The following is a 20,321-nucleotide window of genomic DNA, read 5'->3' as shown; positions in this document are numbered from 1 at the left end:
ATGTGGTTAGCGGCACATCAGGCCATTCCCATGGGGGTGCAAGGCTCTTTGAATGACACAGCACGTGTCCTTTCCATTCTCCTTAAAATATTTTATATAGGTGAAATGAAGCCCCAAGAATCATTTGGTATGTTCACGTGTACACAAGCATAAGAGTCTATTTTCCTACTCTCTTTTTCTTTTCTTTCTTTTTATTAATTATTATTAAGCATCTATAGCACTTCAGGAAATTTGGGATGGTGATGTATTCAATTCAAGAGTCCACTATAGTAAGAAAATGGTAACAGGACACCCCTTATGTACTATGAATTAGATTAAGTGACTTACACATTATTTCTAAGACAACCCAGTGAAAGAAAATGACATATTTTCCTTTAATAGATGGGAAAACTGGGGATTCTAGGAGGTTAAATCACTTGTCTACAGCTGCTTCAATAGTACAGAGTTGAGCTGGTCATTAGCCCAGCTCTGTCTCATCCTATAGCTCATGGCCAGCCTTTCTTACACCCACGTGTTCTTTCTTAAAAATCTAAAAGGCACCTGGCTCTAATAAAAACATTTGGTCTGCTCTTGGCCTGTTCTGTGAAGGTGTCAAAGCAAGCTGTATGACATCATTTCACTGTTAACATGGGGCGGTGCTTCGGAGAGATTCAGAGAAAAGTGAATGAGGGTCTATCTAGTCTTCGCTCCTCTGCCTGTTCAAAGGCAAGTCTCTCACATATCTTAGGATAAAAGAAAGTAACTCTCTCTGTTTCCAGGGACTTCTGAAGGATCAATATGATGGTATAAATACAACTCTTTGAATCTCTTAATAGAAAACTGCTATGTATATACAAAATTATAATATTCCAGTGAAGAAGTAATCCAACAAATCCATGCAGTGCACAATTTATCAGGGTGCAGGTGTGGGTGGGGATGGGGTTGGAAGGTACAGAGAGCTTTTCTGGAACTCGCTCTATAACAATGGAAATCACAGTCAACTGGCCACCTTCCAACAGAACATAACATCAATTCTACTTATCAGAGAGATTGACTTTTCTGAATGACAGTCACAAGCACTAAAGTATTTCTAAAATGTGGCCAACTTTCCTTTAACGTAGACTTTATAAATAAGTTGGCATTCTGGCATGTAATTATAGAGCAGATTTTTGTAATTTCCTTTCTATACTTTAAGGAGAATTGGATTTGCCAAGAGAATCAAATCAATCCTATTTAAATGTACTTTAGAGAAAGTTTAATACGAAATACAGTTCAAATAATGAGATCGCAAAATGCAGCACTAATGAAAGATTAGGACAAATAGACTTGATGAATATACTTCTCAGGTTTCCTGGAATATTTCAAATGCCACATGCTCTGTCTCACTCTTGCCATAAACTATTGAAATGACCCAGGAATTTCAATATTTAGCATGCAAGTTAGAATTTCCATATAACCTTTTATATACAAAAGTAATACAAAAATCCTTTAGAGAGCATGCATTCTGATGATTTGATGCAGAATATGAGGTAAATGTGGAAAATAAACCCAGTAAATGCCAAAGCAAAATGAATTTTACAAGTGGTATTGATAAATCAGGCTTAATGGTTGATAAAGAGAAAAGCAACCACTGGCATCCAGTGCTGGTCTGGCACGCACAGCTAGGCTTGTTCTCCTGATGAGCACCAGCCAACTCGAAAGAACACCAGTATCCAACAAGACCACTCGGTGACTGGGACAAATGGCGACAAAAACAAGAGTCCTCTCTGATCGTGCGGAACACAGACAGATGGCTGAACACAAAAGTGAATATCCCCACAGTCTGGCTAATATGACTACCTGCTGCTTCTTTACCAACCATAATTTCAGCTTCACTCTGTTGTTCTTGTCTTCTCATTAAGAATTATTAAGAACATATATGCATAGCCCATGATCACAGACAATGTAGTGAAGGCAGGGGTAGGGCTGAGAGGAGGTGGGCAAACAGGGGGGCACATGGGGGACATTTGTAATGTGTCAACAATAAAAATAAATTAATATGCTATGTATAAAGTTATGTATAAGATAGAAATAAATAATTATTAAGATATTCAATCACAGAATTGTTCCACTTTCTGATAGCATCCTATCCACAAAGCTTCACTTCCTTGGAGCAAGTCCTACAATAAGTCCTTCCCAACATTGTCTTACTAAAAGCTCCCCTAGTTTCTCATGATATGTATTTTCCATTGTTGCAATGAGTAAATAAGCCTAACTTTGTTTAAACACAGGTGTGTTCCTGGTGGTCTTTGGGTGAAGGGAATTGACATAGTAAATATAGATGCATTGCATCCCAACCCAGAAAACAAAGTATGTTAATTTTTCTATAATAATGTAATTAATACCAGTTAAAATATATCATTTCTTCAAAGGATATAACAACTAAAAATGGGATCAATGGTTTTATAGACCAGCACTCAAATACTATCTCTACCTCTTTGTCTTCTTAATTCTCAAAACAACTGTATTTGAATGTCACATGAGTAATTGAAAAACAAAATAAATAATCATACATTGAAACTAAATAGGAAATAGATACACTTAGTACATGTATAAATTCACAGAAAATCACAAGAAACAAGAAGGGCTGAAATCAATGAAACAATGACATGACTTTATCAACTCTTTAAATCACAAATAATGCATGTAAATTTTAACTTGAAATTTAACATGTTAGGAAGATGCTACAGAAGTCCTATACAAGAGTTAGATGTAAGCATTGTGGCCATTAGCAAAAAGAGGAGATAGTAATCCCACTTTGAGAAACCAATCTTGTATTGATTTGAGCCCTCTTGTCCACATTTAACTACATTTGATGACTCTTATCTGCACTATGTGAAATATTACAGACTCTAGCAGTATGGTAGTGCTTCTCAAGCTTTAATGTTCATACAAATCACCTGGAGATCTTGTTAAAAACAGATTTGGAGCAGAGCCCCAGATTCTGCCTTTTCAACTAACTCCCCAGTGATGCTAACATTGCTGGTCCAAGGATCCCACTAAGTAGCAGAGATGTACAAATTAAATGTTGTAAGGGCAGGCTAGGTGTTCCTGGGCTACTGCTCATACCTGCAATCATTGCCTGTGGGATTATTACAGCCCGTGACAAGACCCAACACTTCATCCAGAGAAGGTTGGCAGTCGACAGGTGGAAGTTCTCTGGCAGCCTAAGTTGCCCTGGCCAGTAGTGAGGCAGCTGAACAGTAAAACTGCTTCCTGCTGCATTAGCCACTATTTATATTCCAAAAGGGCAAAACTAGAATATTCCTTTTCTAAAATTAAAGGCAAAAAGAACTCTGCCTTTGATGGGATTTCTAACCTTATCTGTATTTGCCTCCTTGTAACTCTATAACCTTCACTTCCCAACATATTCTCTCCAGTCCCAATGTTTGGTTCAATTCAGGTTTTATATATAATTCATGCTCTAGGCATTGAAACTCCACATGGTTTCCTTGAGGTTTTGGTCATTTTGCTCTTGAATAATCACAGACACCAAAAAAACTGGAGGCTACTCCAGGGAAACCTTGGGGGACCCTGCGTCTCCTATGCTATAACCCAGAAACTAAGAGATGAAAGGGATCTAAGAATTTATCTAGTCCAGTGAGCCCTTAAATGTTTGGTTTGGGAGACGTGATGCTCAGGAAGGAGGTGGGAGTCAGGCCAGGCCTGCCACAGTGCAGCAGATAACGCCCTTAGACGAGTTGTTGTTCCACAGTCACAGTGCAGCTGTGCCTGTATGATAGCCAATGGAACTAGAGGCTCAGAACGAAACTCTAGCCAGGACCCAGATTTTGGCCTGAGGTAAACTGGATTGCTAAACGTATTTTTGCACCCACATTAAGTAATCGCACTGAAGTTTCTAAGTCAGTGACTAGGAGAACTATGGCTTAGAAAGACCCAAGCTGAGGCTTCTCTGGATTGACTGACAGCTTCAGCCAACTTTCAAGTGTTTTCCCACTTGAGAAAACTAGGGGAGATGATAATAACAGACATGCTTAGTTTATTTGATACATCCTTGTATCTTTTCTGAGATCTGAGCCCATGACAGATACCAGAGAAAAAATCATTTGACTAAGACCTATGTACCTGAAGGCTCTTCCTCATTCCTTCTCAAACCAGTCCTCTATTGGCCTCTACTGGAGAATTCCACAAAATGTAGGTTATATAACTTTATTACCTGAACTTCTAACTACATTATATACTATATTATATGTGCTCAAAGAAAAATCACTAGAAGCTACATAAAAAATTAAAATACAAATAAGTAAAACAAGACTCATGGAAGTAATCACACTGGTTCCTGAGGTTTTCTTTCATTCTCATATGCTGAAGATCTACCCTCTTTACTTGACTGCTAGATATAAAAGAAAATATACATAGGAGAAAATTTTTTAATTGAGAAAAATCTATTTTTAAAAAAGGAGAGCTATTTCCCTTAATCAGTTTTAGTGGTGGAACACAACAATTCTCAGGAAAAAGCCAATCACCACAATTTACCAAAGAGCTAAGACCCAGAAAAGTAGAACAAAACAGCTAAAGTATATGTTTAGTGGGAAAGCCAGAACTGGAACCAAAGTCTGTTATTAATGCCAAGGCCTGTGGTCTTCCCTCTGTATCACAATATGCTTACAGATTTTAGGACTTAGTAATAATATCTTGCATGTAGTAGGCTCTCAAATGTTCACTGTTGACAAATACAAGATATGGTGTGAGGGGCAAGGAGGGTAACCTGCCTGCCCCCACTCAGCTAGACTTGCTGATTTCCTCCTTGGTGAGCAAATCAAGGCTGACCTCAGGATATGCAGAGGCTGGGGAGCTTTTTAAAAGTCGAACCCTGGATGCAATGTCCTATCACTGGCTCCTGGGCCCCAAGTCACACAGCTCACTCCCAGGTACCTAGTACGATGTTTGGCACATAAAAGGTGCTCAATAAATAGCAGTAATTGCCACTCAAAAAGAAAAAAGTTCATGGATGAAAAAGAAGCCAACATCTACCTGCTAGCTCATACTGTTAAATCAGACCCATGATGATGATCCTTATTTCCATTACTGCTTTCATGTCACTAAAGAGATCTCTAGAAAATCAATGAGCCAAAGCATAGTTCATCTTCTAGCCAAAGTTCTAATTTGATGTACAGATGTTAATACAGATCTTTAAAACAAATGCAAAAACATTTTGCTTTTGTACTGACAGGAAAAAAAGATTCACTTAAGTATCAAGAAAGAATTATAGCTTTACCATTTACTATAGAGTATACTGATAATCTATTAAGAAACCTATAAAATAAAAAACGAGAAGTTATTCAATACTGTCGTTAGAATCTATTTTTTAAAAAGAATGCAATTACCAGTGTGAGGAGGTAGAACTTTGGAATCTTCAGATGTTTTGGTTATAGGTGCAATCCATGGCTTTTCACTTGAGGCTACAGCAAAAAGAAAGGGAATTTGCTGAAGATTTTTTCAAGAGGACAAGAAACAGTAATAGGTTGCTGGTATGGCTGACTACCAGAGTCCTGCAATGAAAAGCACATACCGACCCAATCAAAAACCCATCATCTATCAAGTAGAAATTAATATGTACCCATTCTGAGAGCATTTGATTAGTGACTAGAGAGAGACCAAAGTTTGGCATGATACTCTTGTTTTTGAGGACAGAAAACTAACTTAATGAGCTATGTGGAATGAACAGACTGATGATTGTACTAAATTTATTAAAAAATCCAGACATATTGGTGGTTTTTTTTTTTTTTTTTTTTTGCTTTTAAATTAAAGCAAAATATAAAATAAAGATTTGTAACACAGTGGATTTGTGTTACAAAATCAACCACTTGTTTGGCCAAATTAATGGAGCATCAGTTCACTGAGGTTTGCAGGGATAGGACCCAGGAAATGTGTCCTCCAGAATTAAGCAATCACCACCCACATCTTAACACCAGATTTCAGGTGCTGTTATTACCCAAGGTGCCCCCAGCTTTCTCAAAAGGGAAGGGTGTTTTTGCCTGAGGAAATTCTGGAAATCTTTTCGGAGCTGTAAAGAAACACATAAGAAATGTTACGACTTGAGGTGCAAGAAACAGAGAAAAGATTTTACTGAGACAATAAACACAGAAAGGCAATTTACTCATGTTAAGTAAGGGACTGTTAGTAGTATTTCTTCATCCTGTGTTTCAACACTGAATGACATAATAAAGCTTCCTTTTCTATTTTCCTTTATAATCAAACCATTATATTTGAGGAATTTGAGCTCTTTTCATTTTTATTAAATTTGTTTCTTAACTTCCTCAGCTATGTGTATATGTGTCTATATTTCATTTAGACTCAAATCAAGCATCAGACACATCTGTCCATCTACTAGCTTTTAAAAATAGAATTTTAGAGACTACATGGCTTTATGTTTAAGCTCACCCCCAACAACTTTTTTGATATTGCACTCAAAGAAATTTGAGGAGTTCTAAGAAACAGTCTGCATAAGTATTATAAAAATATCTTCTCTGTGAAGAGAAACAACTGAGAAAAGGGTATTTAGAGAAAATGTAGAAAAAATTTATTCAGTGACACAATGATTTTGAATGAAAAGAATCAAATATAACATCAAAATATGACCACCAAAAAGAAAAAACAAACGTAGGATTTGTTATAGAGAGAGACTCTTTAGGACTCTAAATTATAAAATAAAGATTTTATAACATTTGAAAACTTGGTGTTGGGGAGCTCATTGTTTTATAAGCCAAGTGTCTCTTCTTTCCTGTGAGGAGATAAATTTGTATAAATTAGCCTAAGGATGTCTTTCAAGCATGCATAAAATTTCCAAGGTTATAATGAACTGCAATGTTTAATAATTTTTACCTAGAGTGCTCAGCGGTAATTCAAACCTAGGTATTAGAATAGTTTGCGATCTTTCCGGAGTCTTTCCACTGAGAACTACAATAAAGAAGAACTAGGTTAGCAACTGTATGAATCAGGATTTGACGCTTAACCACAATCATGTGATATGTGTGCTCAGAGTGTGCCATTCATGGAAATAGCTGGCTGTCCCTGGAAAGGTTGACATAGCTGTTCAAATCTGAAGGTACACTTTCAAAGGGCCATAGTTCAGCACGGATGATCAACATCACAAATACAAAATGAAACACATGCTGAACATTTTCTTAAGAGAAAGAAGCAACTAAGAGCCACATGGGCCTAGCAGCAGCTAACAGGAGTGATATGAAATTCTTATTAGAAAGCATGACAGTTTTGGGATTCTCCTCATATTTAGTACACACACGACTTGGAAAAGCTGGTCAAAACAAATAGCACAGACAGAGTCAAGGCTTCCAGGTTCCTGCACCTCTCCAAGCCCACTGGGTTAAAAGGCTGACGCTCTGTTCTCCTATCCATCCCAAGAGACTGGTGAAAGGGTGTGCAGCTGGCAGCCAGAGCTGCCTAGAATGTCACCCACCAGGATCAAGGCATGTCGTTAACTCTTTAATGAAACTGGTCCAAGAAATAGGAAGATTAACTACTGCCAGTGAGGAGGTGAAGAGATGGGGGAAAGGTAAGGTATTGGGTTACTTTTCTATGAGTGCTGGGAGGGTTTTGCTTGTGTTTTAGTAAAAAACTTCTTAGAATTACCCAGTGTTGTTTCTGAAGTGTCTAACGTATGAGACACAGTGGGTTTAGTGGTTCTTGGAACTGAGTCAGGAGTCACTGGAAGGTAAAAAAGACAACTTTACAAATTAAGATAAAATTATGAAACAACCAAAGATCATAAGACACTTGTTGCTCTTTAGAATTCCAAAGTGACACATAGCTCATACTTTTCAAGTTACTCATGTTAAGGACTCCCTCGCTTGCTTGCTCCAGGTGCTTGATCTGACATTGTTCCCAACCTTTCCTTTCTGGGTTTGGTCCACTTTCCATGTGTTACAGAAAGCACGCTGAAATCACCTCCATGAATGTATTTATCAGATTAATCATGTTTTATTTGTCTGCCTTTTACTTTCTCTTTATCTCCAGGGCTTAGCACAATGTCTGGGGCATAGTAAGCCAGAGAACTATTACATTATATGATTTCTTTCTTTCAAACTGCAGTTAACTTGCAAAGGTTGGAACTGGGTTGAAATTACCATAAGGATTCAAATGCTCAGCTACCACGGTGCTCCAAATGCTAGGTCAAAGGCAAAGACGACCTCAGCTAAATCATTTTCAAGGAATAAGAACCAGAATCACTGAGATCTGGGATGAATCGAGAGCCAGACAATTCCAGAAATTTTGCAGGGTAAGGACTCGCAAGAACACAGTAACACTGAACAATAAGTTACGGTGTTTGTCTTTCTGAAATGGAAAATTGTGAAGATGATTTGGAAGACAACTAAGAAATCTGTAGACTCTCCCATGAGATTATGTGCCATGAGAAGAAAGTATAATTGGGTAGGGCCTTTGGGGCAGAAAAAAAGGTGGAGCCATCATGGGGTCATGCCTCTGTTTTTATTGGTATTGAACAATTATATTGAAACCAGAAAATTACCTAGGGATTTCATTCCATAAATTACTTCAGCATCTTGAATAGCTTCTACCTCTGCCCCAGCTCCGTGAAGGTGAGGGTCCATCTCTCTCCTTGAGGCAGAACCGCATACTTCTTGCTTTGTCAGAAATACCCCTACTCGAATTGGTTTCTTGAAATCACATTATTTTATTTCCCTACTAATCGTTATCTCTCTGGATGAGTCCAAGAGTTTAGTATAAAGTAAATATCACTAATATTTCAATTTATAGCAATTTAAAGGATTAATAATTTTACTTTAGATTGGAGTGACTTTGCTAAATGTGGATTTGGGGAAATTCTTGCCAGATGTTTGCTTCACTGTGTCCTAGATGAGGTGGTATTGCTCTGGCAAAAACTCTGTTGTTCAGATAATAATGTGTCCCCACTGGGCTGGACTTGGGCAGCTCATTCATAGCAGAAATGCTGAGTGTTTGTTAGTAACGGCTGATAAACTGTGGGGAAAATGCACACTGCATTTATTCTTTCAAGGGTCTTTACTGAACTATTATATATTGTCTATATTAGGATTGTTCACCTTCCAAAGATATTGTTGCCAAATGATATAGACTTCAAGCTATGGATTTGTGAAGGATATTGGCATTTTGCTCAACTGACCACTTGTGAAATATTATTTCAGAATGTTAGGTAACAACTTTCGCTCAGAGTGAAAACTGCAGTTTCCTTATTACGTATCAGTTATATGGTTCAATAGTTCATTTCGCATCTGTTGTTTTTCCAAACATTAGATTAAGGACCTAGAATCACCTACCGTTTTGTGCTTACAATCAAAATAAGTTTCCTACTGGCTCTTCACTGAAGAAAAGTACGGGCTTGTCAATCATTTACTATTTAAAAAAATATTACCTATTCTCTCAAAGTTAACAACACAGGGTCTCATTACCTGTTATGGGCTGTGCCGGGATTTTTTCTACCTTTGGTGTTTTAGATTCAGCTGGTAATGCCAAGGTTTCATTCTTAGCTAAAAAAAAAAAAAAAAAAAAGTCAGAACAAACAATTTATGTCACATCCTTATAACACAGTGTCCAAATACAATTCATTCAAAACATAATCAAGTAACAGACTATTTCAGAAATCTATTCTGCTCTTACCCTTCCCACCAGGCAGTCAACAAATTCACTGTGCATTTCTACCAGGGATTAGCATGAATAGATGACAATTTTAAGAATCCCTTCATATGAACTCTCAGCATTTCTTTAAGATCTAAGTTGGCTTTGGAATGAAGAAAATAACCACAACCAATTTTTGGAAAACTCTCAAGTCGTTCCGATTCATAGTTTCTGGAAGGCATATGTTGCATTGCAAATACTCACCGGAATTTTATATTCAAGTATTCCCAATTTTAAAAAAAACCAACGAATAGAAAATTTCCATATTGCACATGGTAAAACACGTAATAGGTTCAGACACTGAAATTTTAGAAAAGCACGAATAACACACATGGGAAACTAAATTATGTGAAAATATTTGTGGCAAAAAAATACCGACAGTAATTTATTTGAGCCACATGTTAACAAAGAACTTTTGTTTTGGTCACTGTAGGGATTCAGTATAAAGATTAAAATAGATTTTTTTCCCCCCTCTTCAGACCACTATTTAGGAAACATCCTTCTAAAACTTAGGTATCCCTTTTCAAAGAAAGAACATTTCTGTACCAGTTTCCCAATGATTAACATAGTCCCCATTTTTAAAATGCACCAAAAATTAACTTGATTCAGTTATTTCCACACTAAATCAATGACCTACTCGTAATATTTTGAAACAGTCTAGTGGCACGAAAGAATTAATTCATCTTCAAGATGCCCTGATCACATCACCTTGAACTGATTATAATCAGATGGGAATTTCTAGAGTCCTAAGGCTGTACAGGAACTTCTTGGGTTTCTCAACTTCAGCACTATTGACATTTTGGGCTGCTTTAATTTTTGGTTGTGGGGCCTTTCCTACGTTACGAGACGTTTAGTAGCACCTCTGGCCTTTACCCCCTGGATTCCACCAGCATGTGTGTAGTTGTGGCAACCAAAAATGTCTCCAGACACCGCCCGCTTTCCCCTGGGGGACAAGACTGCTCTCTGTTGAGAACTATTGGCCTACCCTGTTCTTTCCAAGTCGTCCGAGGGTGCAGACTTTGGAACCTCCTTTTGCAGTTCACATCACTGCTGCAAAGACCATTTCCTTCCTTTCAGTTGACATGGGCATAAAGTACTTATTTACTTGTAATGGACAAAGGCAGTTATAAAGTAATCCCTTTCACAGTGCTAATAGAAGCCAATCATTTTTCAGTCTGCACTGTAGAAATAGGTATCACAAGTGCTACACAGTTGCTGTACCATATCTAATAGCCATGTGTGTGTTTTGGACTCATGAGCACATGAAGATGCACAACGGAAATGTTTAATACCATTGTTCAAATTAATTTAGTGGGGCATAAAGAGAGGGGACTCTATTTCTGGAATAACTAAAAACACAGAGCCGTTATAATTTTATGAAAAATTCTATTTTCAAAATTTCTAAATTCGATCAAACTTTTTCCTGCCTTTTTCTGTAGTCGCAGTTTTTGTTTAGAACCACTGTGATCGCTAGCATAGGAAAAACCATTCAGGTTACAAATTTTTATGAACAAGCTCTGGTTCTGTTACTTTCAGCATGTGCCATAGGAAGGTGTTTTTATTTTTCGAATGTAAGATTATAAGGTTTTTCTTTCGTGGTCTCTTCTTTCTCAGTGTCCTCTGATCCTTTAGTTTGGACACGTCTGCTAACCCTCTGCTTCCGGTGTAATATCCTGTGTTCTTGGTGGTTGCCTGGCTGACTAGGACTCTGTTTATTTATTTACTTACTAATTTATTTTACCCCCAGATCCTAGATTTTCATGCAATGTTCTAAATTGCTTTGCTTTAGCTTATATTCTAAACATATCCTTAGCTGGCAATCACCTTAGCCTAAAATTAGGCTGAAAAAGAAAAAAGGGTAAACTACCTTCCCAAGAGAAAACTGTATTCTTTACACATCACCCATTCCTTACAAAGGCATATTGTATTTTCTAAATATTGCATTTCAGGATCAGAGAAATTGGTAGATGGAGAAATATTTAAATGGGGGATTTTATGTTTTCCTATCAACCCTGAGCGTTCACCTACACTCTCTATGTACAAGCGCAGTCTTGGCAACAGAGGAGCAAAATGCCATCAGAATGACCTAAAACCCAGGAAATGTCTTTTCCTCTCTGATTCTTCTGCACCTTTTTTTCAACACTGTTGTTTCCTTTAATTTTTGGCAAGCTAAGTCTTGACTTTGGCAACCCCTTTGTATATCCCAGGGCGATGTGGGTGTAATACTGGCTTTCTTGTTTATCTCTCTCATTACCCACACCACGTGTCCTTAGAACAAAAGCCAGGCATCTCTTGATGTGCCATGATGGGCACTGCTGGAGTGAGGATTTTAGGATTTACCCCATCAAAAAATTGGACTTTTCTGAATTGCAGTGATAACTCCAGGAAGGTTTAAGTCTCCCTCGGTAGTATAAAAGATTGTTTATGTTCACATTTTTTAAAAATACAATAAATTTAAAATGTAAATTTTTAAATGCAGTCTGTTAGGACGTTACATTTGATGGATTTACTAGACATTTTCAAACATACCGGCTATCAATCTCTTCAATGTGTAAGACATTTGCCATGTTAAATTTGATAGGTATTTCCCCAGAAACACAAGTTAAAAGAAATATTTAACTATTTGCATACAATTTTCTCTATTAAAATCACAATCCTGAAGGTTTAGTGAATTATATCAGAAAAACAAAATAAAAGGGTGAGGAATATCGCTCAAGACTAAAGACTAGGGGCTAAAACACCTTCTAATTCAAAACTAACAGCAGTGGCCTGGGAAAAACTCTGCTCATTTTCAGTCTCTTTCACATATCCTGGGTTTTATAGTTTTGATAGCCAGATTAGGGACCAGTCAATAAGAGATTGGCTGGCTCTTTTTCTCTTTCCAAACAAATGTTTCCTACATGTGGGGCAAGGCAGCATATAGGCTCTGGACAGAGAACAGGTGAGTGTGAAAGTCCTGAGCCCCGATTCCAAACACAGGTTCACTGAAGGCATTTCATTTGGAAGCTTCCTGGCGCGTAGCCCAGCATTCAGGTGATATAAAGTTGAGTCACAGGGTTTTACAGTTACAAGGGAGGTGATCAAGTCTGATGTACAGGTTAAGGATATGAAGCCTAGAGTCACTTGTCTATGTTCTTGGAGGTAACTCACTCTAGTACTAACAGTTATGAATATTTTAATGTAAAATATTCAGTATTTTACATTAAAATTCAGTAAAAATGTAAGGATTGCACAAAATCACAAAGGTTGATTGGCAAATATTTTCACATCTTAAGGAAATAATGATGCATAGGCTTTGAAAATTTTTCTAAGGTTGTAAGTCTAATAGTCCACCTATTAAGGGAACTTATACCCACTTAAGGCTCTGTTCCTCCTCCTGCCAGGAAGTTCTCCAAATAACAGCTAAGGAGAGTTTAAGAGTTCCCACCTTTAAAAACAGTTACAGTCTGATTGCCTACCATCAGAAAAGCAAACAGCTCAGGTCTCCAACAAGGGAAAAATAAGTCTGAGGTCCCAGGATGGGCAGGCCCTGTGTCTGTGTAACTCACCATGATAGGCCCTAGCCACTTCTATCTGGCACAGAGCGACGCTTAATAAGTATTTGTTGACTGAATGCTACCAAACAGGCGCTTTTGCCTCTGTTTTTGCATCTCTACAATGTGAAGATTCAATTATGTAAATGCTGAAATTCTTAGCTAGTGTCTACTTTACAGAAAAATATTCTGCATTTTTAAGTCTTGTTCAATTTCTATCACATCATACCATCTCCTTCCATATTTATCAATAGCCCAAGACAGTCTCCAGAAACTTTAGAGGGGTGGTTCTCAAAGTATGGCTCCCAGACCGGCAGCATCAGTATCACCTACTAGTAAGAAATGCAAATTCTCAGACCTACTGAATCAGTAACTCTGGGGGTGGGCCCAGCAGTCTGTGTGTTCCAAGCCTTCCAGGGTATCTGATGCTTGATCAAGTCTGAGATCCTCTGCTATAGGGAGAATTTGAACTACTTTGATACTCAGAAGCAGCAACTAAGCCCAGCGGCCACCACAATTATTCCCTGGGCTATTTTAAAAAGTTCTGCTGGTGTGTTGTTTTCCAAATTGTTATGTTTTATGTTTTTTAAACTCTGAAATCATATCAGGCTCTTCCTAGAAGTTGGATGCAGTAGCAATCTCAGGTAAATAATAATGCTGCCCGGCTGGGCGTGGCTCAGTGTTTGAGCACCGACCTAGGATCCAGGCGATCGGGGTTTGATTCCTGGTCAGGGCACATGCCTGGGTTGCGGGCTGCAGCCGATCAATGACTCTCTCATCATTGATGTTTCTCTCTCTCTCTCTCCCTCTCCCTTCCTCTCTCTGAAATCAATAAAGATATATTTAAAATAATAATAATAATAATGCTAACAGTCCTGACCTTTACATCAGTTCTTACGGAAAGCATCTAGTGATCCCTTGATACTATAGTACACTAAATGTAATTTACAATGATTACTCTACTTGAAAACTATCCCTATATAAATGTGTGTATTTTGGATAGTTTGATAAATGTTCACTCTTCTTTTGTAAAAATTTAATATTTTATATAAATATAAAATAATGATTTCCCTATAGAATGCGATTTAATACCTTCAACACTCCAACTTCTCTGCCTCTTTTTCCCCCAAGTTTTTAATTGTGGTAAAATATACATAACGTAAAGTTTAAGGTACTAACCATTTTTAAATATAAAGCTCAGCAGTATTAAATATATTCATAATGTTCTGCAACCATCACCACTGTCTATCTCCAGAATTCTCATCATCTTATAAAACTGAAACTGTGCCATTAACCACTAACTCACCATTCCCCTCCTCCCTCCAGTCCCTTGCAACCATCATTCATAGAATATTGGTCTTTTTGAAATTGGCTTATTTTTCTTAGTATAATGTCATCAAGGTTCGTCAATACTGTAGCATATGTCAGAATTTCCTTCCTTTTTAAGGATGAATAATACTCCACTATATGTATAAATCACATTTTGCTTATCCATTCACCTGTCAGACACTTGAGTTGCTTTCATGTTTTAGCTGCTGTGAATAATGCTACTACAAACGTGGGTGTTCGAATATCTCTTTGAGAACTTCTTTTCCATTCTTTTGGTTATATGCCCAGAAGTAGAATTGCTGAATCCTCCGGTAATTCTATTTTTAATTTTTTGAGGAGTGGGCACACTGTTTCCATAGCAGCTATACCACCTTACATTCCCATCAACACTACATATGCCTGTTCCTTACTTTTACTTTGAGATTCCAAATAGTTCATCCTCTGCATTCCTCTGATATTCTAGGAATATCAGTGCTAGTGCTCAGTCACTGAGAAGTTCAACCATAGAACTTTGCTGCTTACCTAATTGTGTCTTGATTGCATCTGAAATCTCAAACATTATGGATGTAGGAAGTTTTACAGTGGTTTCATTAAGACCAGGAACGACAAGGTGGACTGCAAGGAAACAGAAGTAAAGATGAGAGGAAGAAAGTGCAGCATGACACAAAATCAAGCTCAGAATGTCAGAGATTAGTAAACATGAAGTTTAGCACTGATTTTGCTTAGTTAGTTTTAACCCCAACTTTAAAATGTTGGAAAAAATAACACTACCTTATAAACAGAATCATTTTCATATTTAGAACTGAACTGCCAAAATCTTCTGGCTTTTAATCCATGGACTCAAAAATTGTTAAATGGCTGCTTAAGATGCGTGGTGAACAAAGAACACCATTATTAATAATCATTTTTAAAAGAGTTCACCCCAGCTGGTGTTGCTCAGTGGTTGAGCATCAACCTATGATCCAGGAGATCACAGTTCAATTCTCAGTCAGGGCACATGCCCGGGGTTGTGGGCTCGATCCCCAGTAGGGGGCATGCAGGAGGCAGCCGATCAATGACTCTCTCATCATTGATGTTTCTTTCTCTCCCCCTTTCCCTTCCTCTTTCTGAAATCAATAAAGACATTAAAAAAAAAAATCAATATTAAAAAAAAAAAAGAGAAGTTCAATATTCAAAAGATTCTCTCATAACTGCAACAACCCTGTGGGGTAGGTAGGATGGGTGCCCTCGTTCCCACTAGGCATGAGCTAGAGTTGTTTCTCTAACACATTGGGATAGAGGTAGCATCTCTTGGCTCCTAGCCTGGAATAAACACAGCCAAGGATCCTAAATGTTGAAAGAAAATGAACCAACATCAATTTAACAAACCTACTCACAGTATAAAATTCCATAAAGGCTCTATTATAAAAAAATAACCTGATATTCTTAATCTAGATATAGAGTTCAAGACTAACTCACCCAGTATTGTTCCTCCAATGGGAGTCCTATCTGGGGATTTAATCGAAGCCCTGTGAGTAACATTCTGAATCACTGTTGAAATACAAAAAGATAATAGTTGGGGGGAAATAGTCAGACAGCAGTAAGAAGCTAATAATGTGAAGTAGTCTGCACTGAAGAAGCCCCAATCTAACTTCAATTAATAGAAAGGAACTCATTGGCTTGACTACACAGCCAATGAAAGGACTAGAAGGCACATCTTACCTTAACAACAATGCCTATAACTAATGAAAGGATGTTACTCTATCATAAAGTACTCTATTCTAATGAGCTGAAAATTTCCTTTCTGATCTCCACCCCCTGCAGCCTACCCAAGTTAAAGAACTAGCACAAAAGAGGCAATGACCTAATAAATAAAAATTGGAAAATATATATTCTCAAAGCAAAGAATCACTGGATAATACCAGTATCAATTGACCCTGCTTTGCGAGTACACTTGGTATATTATTTTCTTAAAATGAACAATTTTAAGTGCCCAATCTCTTCTACCAAGAAACTTTCTGCACATAATAGAATCAGTTCAATAATTTTAAAAACTGAAAGTCAAAAAAAAGACAACTGGATGATAAAGTGAAATAAGACATTATCATTCTTGAAGGTTGGATGTCTTAACTTTCCAAGTGACCACTAAATTATAGTTTTTATTTCATTAATCCAAATATCGCATTAATGGTATTCTTCATGTATGGTAACTTAACCCTAAACTAAAACACACATATTTAAAGGCCTTTTAAAACTGAATACTTATGATTGCTCTGTCCCTAGTTGTCCAACCAGTGTGACTTGCCATGACTTAGCTTACTGGTACAAGAGCCAAAATTACCTATTAACTTCTAATTTACTAGACCATAATGATTTCTTCAAACTTTTTCTGAAAAACAATAATCAGAAAAGTTCAGAAAATATGTGCAATGTTTAATTATCTAAGTTTAAAAAGTGTATTAAAATGGTTCTAAATACATATCCAGAGCAGACTCATAAAAATTACCTTGCTTGATGATTGTTATTGGGATCAGCTTCCTTGGGACATATGCTGGCTGAAGAGAGAGGAAGAAAGTCAGCTTTTGAATTAGTGCTAATTTTTAAAAATAACAAACCGAAGAACTGGATGCAGCCCTTTGTCTTCAATGAAGTCTCCATGACAATGGTTTAACAGCGGCTGGAAAGATCTTTAGTACATATATATCTGCCTCTACTTTATTGGACTCCCTTTCTTTACCCCCATAAATGTCCAAAGATTTGATAGAAGCAATTTCTTCAGACCTCCCATTACTTTACTTAGAAACTGCAACAGAAAAACTAAATCTTCTGGATTGAATACTAGCTTATTTTCACTTCATTTCAGGTGTGACCCAGTCAAATTCTGTCTTTACATTCCCTCTCAAATAGATGTTAAACTGTGTATCTTTCTAAACCAAACAACATCATTGTCTGAATGTACCCAATTGCTGCTGCTGCTACTACTACACGCAGCACAACCACCAGGAGCTCCTGACGCCATGCGTTTCCTGGCCCAAGGAGGTAGAGCTGGGAGTCAGATCCAGACGTTCCTACTTCCAAACACTTAACCGTTCTGTACATATTTACGCACAGGGACCTCAGAATCAGGAGGGCAGTTCCCAGCAGACTGTGTGCTTTCTCCTCTCCCAAATTGCCTCAGATGTCCCACAGCAAGTTTTAAAATCATAGAGCTGTTTGAACTAAGAACAGGTATAGTGTGGACTTTAAAGTGAAGTCATCACCAGACATAACTGTGAGCCAAGGACACAAGACAGACAAGGAGACATGGGAACAGGATAAGAGAAAGGCAGAAAATTATATAGAGAAGAATTAGATTGAGAGATAATCGTAACATTGATTTCTTATTGCTTGATCTAAAGTACACACATAATACAGATACTCTACCTACCGGACCTGTTGATAACTCAGGATGTGCTGAGTGAGATACAACATAACTGTGAGCAAAAGAGACTAATGTGTAACCATTTAAATAAATGCCATTCTCTTAATAAAAAAGGGCCACAACACCAAGCTTACTGCTGGCTATTCTTATGTTTAAAAATAAACAAAAGTTTAAAAATAAACAAAAGTTTACTATTAAGGTCCTTATGTTTAAAAATAAACAAAAGTTTACTATTATCAGATTATTTTTAGAGGAGGATCTATACCAATTGGCCCAGTGCTATAGACTGGATGTGGCAATCCCCACCCAATCCAAAGGTTAAATCTTAATCCCCACTGTGATGGCATTAGGAGGTGGGGCATTTGAGAAGTGATTAGGTCACCAGGGTGGAACCTTCATAAACGGAATTAGTGCCCTTATAAAAAAAGACCCCAGAGAGCTCCCTCCACCCTTCCACCATTTGAAGGCACAGCAAGAAGATGGCTGGCTGTGAACCAGGGAGTGTGCTCTCACCAAACACCAAACCTGCCGGCCCCTTGGTTTTGGATCTCCCAAGCTCCAGAACTGTGAGAAATAAATGTTTACCATTTAAGCCACCCAGTCCCTGATGTTTTTGCTACAGTAGCCCTAATGGATTAAGATGCCCAGCAACCTAGCCTAAGGAATTAATCAAAGTACAAATAATCTTTTATGTGTAAGGGTGTTTTTTTCCCCAGAGTAAAACAACCTCATTATCCAAAAGCAGAGGTTTATTAAATTATGGCTCAAAATTTTGACACGTATTTAATAAAGTAGAAAAATATGCATAATATAAATACAAAGGATATAAATTTATATGAACATAACCTAATTTTATAACAAATATGTAGACAAAAGGCTAGAGGGAAATAGATCATAGTGGTTTTTTTTAAGTTATATTTATAAGCTGATACTAATTTTATTTTGAATGCCTTTCTCTATTTTCCAAATTCCTTATATGAATGAATTACATTTACAATTAGAAAAAGTTATTTTAATCAAATCTGTTCAGCTCCTACATATGCTTCTGTACTGAGTAGCTCATACACTATTGGTAGAGAGAGAATGATGTAATTTGCACATGATTTTCCCAGGCAAGGGGAAGGGGAAAGGAGAAATAGAAGCATAACCTTCAGCAGAAAAGAAAAAAAAAATCTCAGCTTTGATGTTGCACTGGAAGTAGGATTTCTCTCATCTTTTTCTTAAAAAAATTAAAAGTATGAGCACTTGCACACAGCCTTCCCTAGAGAGGGACAGTCCGCCCCATGGCACTGCCTCCTGTGTCCACCTTACTTCCACCTGTCCTGCTCCAGTGAAAGAAAGGGTTGACAGTCCATGGCCTCTATCATTTCTCAGAAGTTTGAACATCTGCTGTGGCACCTCCAGTCCCATGGGAGCCACTTGCCAGAGAAGCCTCACCATCTTCGTGGATACTAAGAATGGTTTTTGTTAGAGCTGTGACTATATAGTTCCAAAGATTTTTGAATACTTTATTTTACTGAATTTAGTGCCCATTTTGCTGATTGTGAAGTGTTTCAGGGAGACATCACACTATAGCAGAAATGCCTACGTGGTGGTGTGTTGAGCCTTTGAATTGCATTATCCCAATTTTCATTTCTTTTGCTGTGATGATTTGTTTTAAACAATTTTTTATAAGGACAAATGGAAAGTATTTCACTCTTCGCGTTAATGGAACAAAGTTTCTCTTCAAGTTCTTACCCGAGTACAGACCCATGTTCTACTAAGACGATGGCAAGACTATATATACAATATGTGCTGCCAAAAGCTAAGGAAATCATTTAGCTGCAGAATGAAATTCTTTTTATTCTTTCTGGACCTATAATTACTCTCTTGCCTAATCTGCAATCCAAAGATGCACCAAGACTGGACTAATGAGCAAGTAGCTGCCTCTCTGTAAATAGGTTTCTAAAGGGCATCAGGAAAGTCCCTGTGTGTCTGTGTTGAAGGCTCTAAAATTCCCAAGAAGAAATCTGTACTGTGTGAGAGTCCTTTCCCTAAAGGTGTTTTCTTATAAAAAGGTACCAGTAACCTACCCTGCCATCCCAGACTTGCTGTTATGAACACCGATCACTGTGTATAGGAATCTCAGCCCAGCAGTGTGGGGTGGGGAGCGAGGCAGTGCGAGTCCCACACACTGCTGCAGTTTAGCTGAGAACACTGATGTCTACAGACACCACCCTGGTTCCAGTTTTCTTTCTTAGGTCATTTCCTTGCTGACTCTTTTCTCTGCAGCTTGCTGACCCCCATTCCTGCTGCAAACCTCTACCACTTCCTTCCTTAGCTCTCAGCCTTCCACGCAGCAAGTATTTTTTAAACGTTTACTATACACCAGGAAGCAAGCACATTTT

General features: G+C 37.7%; 1 protein-coding gene across 1 annotated transcript in view; it reads right to left on the bottom strand.

Moving 5' to 3' along the window:
* Positions 1-20,321, bottom strand: part of ABI3BP (ABI family member 3 binding protein) — a 216,198-nt gene that overhangs the window by 101,168 nt on the left and 94,709 nt on the right. Inside the window, exons 7-14 of the mRNA XM_087818121.1 lie at positions 17,020-17,068; positions 15,993-16,064; positions 15,057-15,149; positions 9,447-9,524; positions 7,633-7,707; positions 6,865-6,939; positions 5,975-6,046; positions 5,367-5,441 (exon numbers count right to left, since the gene is read on the bottom strand). Coding sequence (XP_087674247.1) covers positions 5,367-5,441; positions 5,975-6,046; positions 6,865-6,939; positions 7,633-7,707; positions 9,447-9,524; positions 15,057-15,149; positions 15,993-16,064; positions 17,020-17,068 — 589 coding nt within the window. The remainder of the gene's footprint in view (positions 1-5,366; positions 5,442-5,974; positions 6,047-6,864; positions 6,940-7,632; positions 7,708-9,446; positions 9,525-15,056; positions 15,150-15,992; positions 16,065-17,019; positions 17,069-20,321) is intronic.

Source organism: Miniopterus natalensis, chromosome 6 (assembly GCF_054644295.1).
Source record: "Miniopterus natalensis isolate mMinNat1 chromosome 6, mMinNat1.hap1, whole genome shotgun sequence".
Taxonomy (NCBI): Eukaryota; Metazoa; Chordata; class Mammalia; order Chiroptera; family Miniopteridae; genus Miniopterus; species Miniopterus natalensis.
This window is presented reverse-complemented; position numbering and strand designations above follow the sequence as displayed.